The sequence below is a fragment of the Charadrius vociferus genome, unplaced genomic scaffold (genome assembly GCF_000708025.1).
Source record: "Charadrius vociferus isolate BGI_N301 unplaced genomic scaffold, ASM70802v2 scaffold176, whole genome shotgun sequence".
In the NCBI taxonomy this organism is placed as follows: domain Eukaryota; kingdom Metazoa; phylum Chordata; class Aves; order Charadriiformes; family Charadriidae; genus Charadrius; species Charadrius vociferus.
This window is the reverse complement of record NW_009648961.1, coordinates 677370-687016: the sequence shown is the minus strand read 5'-3', so window position 1 is coordinate 687016 and position 9647 is coordinate 677370. Positions and strand designations below refer to the sequence as shown.

The 9647-nt window shown below is 35.8% G+C and overlaps 1 protein-coding gene across 1 annotated transcript in view; it reads right to left on the bottom strand.

Annotated features, from left to right (window-relative positions):
- Nucleotides 1-7728: 7728 nt before the first annotated feature.
- The window catches only part of SCAF8 (SR-related CTD-associated factor 8), a 59322-nt gene continuing 57403 nt past the window's right edge, over nt 7729-9647 (bottom strand). The window contains 1 exon segment of the mRNA XM_009887607.1: nt 7729-9647. This exon segment is cut by the window's right edge and continues 6 nt beyond it. Coding sequence (XP_009885909.1) covers nt 8639-9647 — 1009 coding nt within the window. The 3' untranslated portion in view covers nt 7729-8638.

Below are 9647 nucleotides of genomic sequence, written 5' to 3'. Positions count from 1 at the left end.
ACGTTTGGAACAAATTAATTCTCAAAGTTGGGAAAAGTGAAATTCTTCATCATTCTCATATGATTTGTTGGTTAAATTTCATCACTGTGAATAAGAAAGACTAAAATATCTGGTGACAAGGTAAGAAATGGAGAAGGGAAATATAAGACCTTGGAATTCACTACAGTGTGCAAGTGTTGCATGGGACACGAGCTTGCCCTAACTTGTGCGTAACTTTTCAAGTTGCCTATCAGAGGCAGCATTAACTGCTAGGTGGTGTGAAAAATGCCGTTTTAGTTACGTTCTTGAACATGCTGGAACCAAACTATCATGACAAAAATATGTAATTTTGGATAAAAATTTTATTTCTTTTTTTTTACATGTCATCCATTCTTATTTCTATTCTAGTTAATACAGAAATGTAAGAACTTTTCATTGGAGAAGGAAATGTATTGAGGAGAATTAGGCAGCACATTCTAAAATGAAATGAGAAAACTTTATTAACCTAGTGCATTCACTTTTCTTTAAATCATTTCAAGAAAAAAATGCTACTTAAATAAAACACAACCTTTCAAAAAAGCAGTAAGCAGATGGGGAAAAGAGAGTTAGAGGACATAATGGATTCTAAACAAAGAACAGTGACCATGTATTACAGGACTGCTCTACGTGCTGCAGTGCAAAGATCTACCTAGAAAGTATGATCATTCTGGGTAAGCCAGGAGGTAAGACCAACGCGTTTAACTAGCTTTAATTTCCTTGCTTGTTTTCACTCCATGAATTTCTTAGCACAGGACTAGACAAGCATAGCACCTGCCATTTTTTTCAGACATTTTTTACAATCTGTTCCACCATACTCTCAGAATCTCAAAACAATCTTTATTAGGGCTGCCTGCTCATAAATACTTACACAGGGCAACAGGATTTGAAAGAAAAAAATAATCCCCTAGAAGGCTTTGGGCTTAAAAGCAGTAGAAAAATCAATGAAACTAGAAGAAGACAGTCTTCTACCACCTGGTTTTCTAAAGGCCGCTGAAGAAGAAACTGAGACACGTAAGACAAAGCGGTTGAAATTCTGGATCCAATGAAGCCAATAACAATGTCCCACTGGTAAACAAGTGAGGTCGTACAACACATAGCGGTTTAGTACTAAGACTGAAACAGCATTATTTTAAAGTCTCTAGAAATAACATGAAAGGTAATGCAATAATTTTCATCGAGAAAACTGTATTTTCTACAGATAGCAGAAAGCAAAGGACCCTGTAGCTAGGACTTTCCAAACTGGGATAGTGTTGTGAAATGCACCCTTTTAACTACTGAGATACATAAAAGTAATCACTAATTATCTCTGTACTAAGCAGATACTCCTCCACAGCGACGTTTCAGATTGGTGGTTCACACAGTTCAGTAATCTCCTCTTCTCATTTCTCTGATGGTTTTGCCCCAAACAACATCACTCCCAACTTCTCACTAGCTGTCTGTGTCTGTACTACAGTAATGTAATACATATGATGTATTACATATTAGACACAATACATATGTATTAATCAGAATATCCTCTAATCAGCGTTCAGAGTGGAATCCCGAACAAGGTTAGTATTTGAATTGGGAGATAATACAAACAAGGAACAAAAAAATCTTGGATTTTGCACCAACATCTCAGTTCAGCGCATTCCTTGCAAATGAGATAGTTCTTTATCATGCTTTTACCTGTTAGCAGTTATCTCCTACTTAAAAATACCCACATAAGTGTATTAACATTTGTATCAAGTTACTTCTCCAAGAACCTTGCAATCTTACAAATATTTACACCTTCCTGGGTTTTGTGTTTTGGGTATTTTTTGTTTAGTTTTGTTGGGGTTTTTTTGTTTGTTTGTTTTTAATTAAGGTACAAGCAACATCGAGAAAAATGCTCAGGACTACTTAAGCTCTTTGGATGCTTGCTTATTAGCGAATATTTAATCAGAATGCGTGCATTAACTTTTATTATATCTAAAAAAAGAAAGGCTTATTCATGCTTTGTAACTGAGGTCTTAACTGATTTCAAATTAGGCTAACAAGGTATTGCCTTTGAAACAACATTATCTGTCCACTGGTTTACATATAGATCCAATCTGTAGAGCATTTCTGATGTCTGCTAGAATTTGCCATTTCATGTCACTTTCCTGTTTTCCACAGTGGTTCCGATCATGAAATGAGGACTGCAGGTGTAAAGAGTGTATAAAGTGTACACACAGAAAGTGCAGACAGTATGCACACAAAACTTAAAGACTACATTGCAATATTTTGTATAACTAACTTATTTATCCTAGTCACTTCAAGGTTTTACATTTTAATAAAAATAATGGATGCCTTACTCATTTTATGAATTCTTAGAACTACAGGCCATCACGTTTGTATTTTTAATACGGTGAATTTTCTAATCAACATGAAATTTGAGAAGATGCCATTATTTTGCTTTTAATAAATTTTAAAAAAGATCCAAATTAATCAGCAAGCATTTCAATTTTTTTCCAGTATTTTACTTTTAATCACAGATAGCTCGAGCAATAAGGTTCTCAATAATGAATTACCCATATTGGTAGTCATACTGGACAAGAAATCCATGAGTTTCAAGAGAAAGAATTATGATTGTCCTAGATTTAAATAACTCGGTTATGCAACTGAATTACATAATTCAAAGGTATTTCTAATCTGTGGTAACAGGAATTCTGTGATGGCACCACTTGACAAAATAATGTATTGCAAGCATGGGAAAATAAATGAAAAATTAACTGGACAGACTAGTATAACTTTCAGTAAACATTTTTAAAGTTGAGTGTCCGTTTAGTATTTATGTATTTACACTAATGAAATGATAAAGATTTTCTTGAAGGAAATCACTGAACCCCAAATTAATTTATTGATTTTTTCTACATTTTTGTCTAAAGTTTGAAATATATGCTCCTTTTCAGAGGGAAAAACTTAAGGCATATTTAAAACTGTATTTCACTGTATTGCTGAATGAGATCTGATTACCTCAGAAACAGCATAAGTCTAAAGTAATTTTTTCCCTTGATCAACTAAAGTGACAATGATAGAGCTTCCCTTTGACTGGACAAAGGTGGTGGATTTTTACAAAGGACTTTAAACACTAAGATTATTTCTACTTAATTCCTGCTATTATCAAGAAAAAAGCCACATTCCTTATTTTCCCAGATGTAATTATAATACATTCTCTCCTTTAGTGTGGAAGCCACATTCAGATCCAAAGTCCCCGCATCTATGGCCTATGTGAAGCCTACCAATCTAAAGCTGAGTTAACAATTCTATATCCATTTAATACTTTTCACCTATTAAGGATTCTTTGCACTGGCTTGCACACAACTGTAATGCTCCAACACAATTGTAATGCTCCAGTATATAAACCAATATGTCTGTGAAGTTCACCCTAGTTTCAGAAACAGGTCAAGTCATCTACCTTAGAAGAATCTCACAATTTTTCTGCATTTCAACAGAAAGCTTGATACATGCTAATGTGAACACATACCCGTTATAACACAGATATGCACACAGAAAATCATTCAAGAAGAAAACTGCATGATTAAAGCACTAAATCAGAAAGGAAAAAACATTCAGCTAATCTATCTAGAGGTTAAAATACTCTCTGATCAGATTTTTTTTTTTTTTGTAAAGCACAAAATAATCCCTTGTCTGAGGAGGGCATTAGTATGATTTCATCTGATAGGAAGAAGAGAAAATTTAAAATTAGCGTTAGTGAGTGAACTTTAGAAGAAAAATGATGAAGTACAGAATAAGATTAGTAAGCCAGTAACACCACTATCATCACTGTTACTATGCAAGTGCTGAAATGTGCATTTTAAACTTCTTAAAAAGAGAAAATACATTCAACTGCACAACCATATCTAAAAAACCTCTTGATTTTTAAGAGTGCACAGACCACTAGACCTTCCCCTCCTCTGATCTTTGGTATCAGAGCATCTAAAAGATAAGAGTAGGATATTCAATGAGACTACCCTTTTTCATCAAGTTTGTGCAAGATAGAAAGGAATACAAAAATTACGGCAAATACAATTTTACAGCTTACCAACTTCAACAAAACCCCTATCAACAGACTTTCAAACCATCCCATCACTGACAAGAATCACTTTACAGATCCTATACACCTTTGCTGGAAGGTATTACTTTTTAAGAGATGTCATGGATTTTCCTTTCGGTAGCTCTACTTGACATTTCTTGACTATGAAATATCCTGCACATATGTTAATAAAATTCAGAATGTTTACTGAGTACGCAAAGAACTTGTACAGAGTAAGTGGAGTGAATAATATCACTAAGACAACCCTTCAAGGAGAAACATAAGGCTAGTTACAATTAAGAAAGTCTTGCAATATGATATTTTCTTTGCTACTGCAAAATTTCTGCTGATGTGAATGAATATAGTAAAGTGACATGGAGGAAAGACTGTTTTGCCACTGTTGTTCAAATAAATCGCTTCAAATTAAAAAAGAATATCCTGCCTTTATGCCTTTAAAATCAATCTCTCATCTACATAAGTAGATGGTTTCACAGCACATGCTTACTTGTGAAAACTCAGCACTTGAAAGGAAAATGCGACTAATGCAAAAATCAAAGAATCGGCAATAGCTGTCAACAGGGAAAGAAAGAGCCTTTCATTACCTGAATTAACAATAACAAAACCATTGTCCTACTCACTCTTGATGACTCCTGATACTCTGAATAGTTTTAAAAATTATATCTGTTCAGCTCCCATTGTCAAGAGACAAAAAAAATCACCCTCATTATGATGCTATTTTTAAATACATTACTCAAAATACGAAGAATGAAATTTGGGATCCATTTTTACTGGTTTCAAATCAAATGACCCAAAGATTTGAGTTAGGGGAACATAAATGAAGAAAATGAGTCAACCGGCATAACACATCCTTGCACACGTTCAAAACCGCTGACACTGTATTTTGAAAGAATTCTGCAATATATTGGCTTATGGTTTATTTGATAATTTTCCAACTGTGCTTAAGTAATGCCTGTACATGCCACACTCCAGGCTTGATTACAGGATTACCATCTTGCCTTATTCAGTGTAAGAGTACCGTAACTTCATAAATAAAGCCATTTAAATCACTGAAATGGCTTGAAGAATGGTGTTGTACCCTACTGAAGCAAAGGAATCTAACAGAATCTATTTCCTTGAGTTTGCAATAACGACACGAAGCACTACATACAAAAATGAAAGCGTACCAATATTTCACTGAAAAAGGCTCCAGCACAGAAATCATACCCTTATAGCAAATAAAGGCTACGTTTCATCTTTGTCATCTTTACGGAAATAGCATTCTGCTCAAGTACAGTACAGTGAAACATCAGAATCACAGGCTGTTTAAAAAGATAATAAATACATCAAACAACTTACTAATGCATAAAGTTTTCAAGTAAATGTGCATGCCTAAATATATTATGTTGCCTGCAAAGCTACCCGAGGTATTTTTCAATATGTTACTTATAGATCAGTGTCTTCAGTTGCTAGAATTAACACCTTTCGTCACTAGAGCAAGCTTTAAATAGGCATAAGCCTGAACTGCTGCCTAAATGCCTGGCTCCGTCTTCTCTCTGTCCCATTCTCAGTCTTTCCTTTCCATCAACAAAAAATACATGTCACTACTGTGAACCACATCAAAGAACTGGTCTGGATCTCAGGACAGCTCCTTTCAGTGCATGTGTTGGCTTAGGATGGCTTAATCTACAGTGAGAGAGGAAAGTCTTCACTCCCAACTGCAAAAGATTTAAAAATTCCTACTGGCAAGATAAAGAAACCATACTGTTTTGGTAACGTTAAGTTCTTTCTGAGTTTCTGAATACAGCTATTTTGGTAATATTTGTCTGCATGCTACATAAATAAAATAAGAAATGGAACAGTTCTAGCTGTAAACATGATGCAACCAAAGACTGTACAATAAACCTTTATTCTACAAAAAAATAAAATAGTTGTTAGAAATTGATGGTATAACACATATGTACAGTAGCCAATTTATTAATGCTTGAAAGATATTAACAAAGATGAAAAATCATTAAATAACGCATTATTTTATACCACTACCAACCAAATTGTTTAACAGCTCTCACCTGGTAATTTACCTAAACCATCATACTGTGAGCAATTTAGCATACTGCCGGTCCCGGTTTAGAAAAAGAAAAACAGATTAACTTTCAGTTTTAGCGGCATTTAACAAAATGTTTGAAAAGTAAAGCTACTGCCAATATGTGTTTGATTCTGAGTAGTTATGTGGTCTATGACGGAAACCTTTTCAAACTGCACACACTAGAATGAAGTAAAGAAAATCGTTTAAGTTCATTAAGTATCCTTATAGCTATTTTGTGCGTTTGGAGTTTCACACAACCTTAGCCGCCTGACCAGAACACTACTAGTAGGTGGCGCAGCAGCATCAGCCAAGTTCTTTGAGCCAGAGTCTGCCCATGAAGGTACCTGTACCTTAAACACTGTTCGTCTCAACTCCTGAGACACGTTCTGGTAATGAACACATCAGCAAGGTCTAATACAAAGCAATAGTTATTTAATGCATACCTCCCTATGTCCTAATGACTACTACTTGCACAGGAGATAAAGAATCGTTCATTCAAGTCCGCTCCTTTCAAACGGCTACGTTCATTAAGCTGACAGTTTGTGTACTATCCAGAATAAAAGTCCCTGTAATTGAAAAACTGAACCATGACACAGCATGAAAAAATACCCCACCTCCCAGAGGGAGAGGGCAACACACACATGCGTAACTTGCTTCTACGTTCAAAGGCTTTACACTCACGTGACATTCTCATGCTTTCATCCCTTTGGGGGAAGGAAAAGGGGAGTTAAAACTTGCATGTTAACACTTTAATGTTAAAGATCAAAATTCTAATCTGAGCTAAAAATGTTTCTTCTACCAAAGGGGCACTCGTGTAACAGAATCTACCCTTGGATCCTATCATGGAAGAGAAAAAACAACTTTCTCAAACCTGAGTGAATGGATGCTTTCAGACACAGAATTTTAACAGAAGTTATGTTGAAAGACGTCGGTGAAAAGCACTTGAGTGGAACAAATTGAAAATCTGACACTACCCTATAGCCGTATCTTTCACCACCGATTTGAAGGATACACAAGCAGCAAAGTAGGTGAAACAGGAGAGAATAGCGCTACTAATTTACCTAAGCAGCCAATTCATCTCAACAATTTAACAAGAGGTTCTGCTTCAATATTAAGCCATCAAACCACAAAGCCCCCCCCTTATTTCTGTTGAAAACATGTAGGGTTTTTTAGACCAACAATAGCTTTTTACTTTTCGTGCAACATTTCTGGACTTTCAGTTAATAAAAACAAATAACCACAAAGTACTTGAACACTACCACTATCTATCCAGAATACCAAATATATTACAAAATAAGACAATGCAAATATTTGCTTAAGTTTTGGCTTCATGCATATCTGCATCTTAAAAAGTAAGCTAAAATCCTACTGTATATTCTTACAGTATATCATGTTCCACCTTCCAGAAGTAGTAAGAACATCATAATAATGAGCATGAGAAGGTAAATATAAGCTTGCAGTATTGCAGTGAAGTACGTTTTGTTATCTTACTACCTAAAGAAGGTGAAAGGCAAATTTTTACAACCTAGTTTGATTTCAATTTTATTCAACTGTCTACAATATTCTGTGAGTGCGTGCACATACACAGGCACGCACAGAAAAAGTGGTATCTACAAGCAGTTTACACAAATATTTACATACACATTATTTACATAAACTAATATGACTGCATGATTTTTGATGTAAAAACCATATGCTTCTTGCACATAGAACTGTTGCATCGGTCTTACAAAAGTAATATAAACCTTTTGCAACAACTAGCTAAGCACATATCATAGCTGATTCCAAGTTTTTAGAGCTTGCAGGTTTTTAAAAAAATACAATACCTAGAACACTGTTATCAAACAAATATGCTTTATTGGCATCTAAAAACAAAATGCACCCAACATTAAAATGTACTTTTTTCATTTTTTTAAACCCACTGCAGTACGAGGAACAAATCACAAACACTTACTTTAGAGAAAACAGAGACTATAGTGCAGATTTTACAAAATCACTTTTAATCTCTGTGTTATGCTCCTTAAATAACATGGGCCATTTCTTTTTCTGCCGAATTGTAGGAACATAAAATATCACAGCTTTGTCTATACTTTAAAATTCTGCAGCAGCCTAAAAACACGGACAAGATACACCAGCACCTGTTTTCAAGTATAACAATTTCGATAGCCAACCTAAGGGTAGTATCTAAAAAATTCCATTTTCTTCCATAGGAAGTCTTTGTTTGACAAGCTGTTATTTTATCTTTGTGAAATTAAAAGCAAGTGGGGGCAAGTTTATGCTTTACCAGAGAAATAAAAAAAAAGTTTACCTACCATGTTCAAATTAAGAACAGTGTTCTATACAAGTCAGTTGTACAGTTATTTAAGTGAAAGATGAACATGAACATCAGATTAACTTAACTCTGGCAGACAAAAGTGAACTGCTACGGTCCAGTCAGCCATTTATCTATTACAGAGAGATGACAACTTTACAAAAGGTATCTTTTACCTACTGAGTGATGATTATGTCCCCTCAGTTTCTGTGCTTTCTACCACTGGTTCACTTTCTATATCAGCTTCTGTGTCACTCTTCTCTTTGTTTATCTCGACGGAAGATGTCAGTTTTTCATAAAGTTCTGGATCGTCCTGCACCTGTGCAGTTGGTGGCTGACTTTCTGTCTCTGTATTTTCACCGTTTACCTGGGGCATATTATCGGCTTTGCGTTGGGAAGTGGCCCCATCAAAATATTCAAAAACCCGTGGATGCGGAGGGGGGATCCAGTTGTTTGACATTCTGTCTCTTCCAAACCTGTTCCCATTAATTTCTCTGCAAAAATTAAAATCTCTGTCATCCCTATCCCTCTGTCTTTCCCAGGGTCTTCTGCGGTCATCAAAATCTCTGTGAGCATCTTGTTCAAATCCTCTATTCCAATTGGGACCACTTCTACTATCAAACCTATAGTTTACATGCCGAAACCTCTCTCTGTCTTCATGGAAGCCTTTAGGGCCACCATAAATCGGGAAGGCATGGTGCTCTCTTTCATCATAATCTCCTCGCTGTCCCCAGTGCTTGTCTGAATTGAAACCAAAATGCTCTCTTCGACCAAGGTTATCTATACCCGGTCTTCCAAAATTTTCTCTCATGTCTACATGTGGTCTTGCAAAGTGCTCTCTTCCATCTACTGGAGGCCTTCCTATAGCCTCTCTTGGATCAACTGGTGGTCGTCCAACAGAATCTCTGACATCCACTGGAGATGGTCTGTTAAGATTATCTCGGTTTTCCACTGGAGGAAAGCGATAATCTCTGTCTCCTGCCTGCTGAATGTTATCGCCTCCAAGTGGTAGTCTTTTCTCTGGATTAGAAATGCTATCAATATTTTGTCTTCCTGGTGTTCCAAAAGGTCTTTCTGTTTGATTAAAAATATCTCCTGGAGGAAAAGGACCTCGAGGTGGTGGGTGAAGAGATGGATCGAGGATTGCTGGAGGAGGAATGCTACGTTGTGGTGGCATTCCCGGCTGGATTAATGGAAAC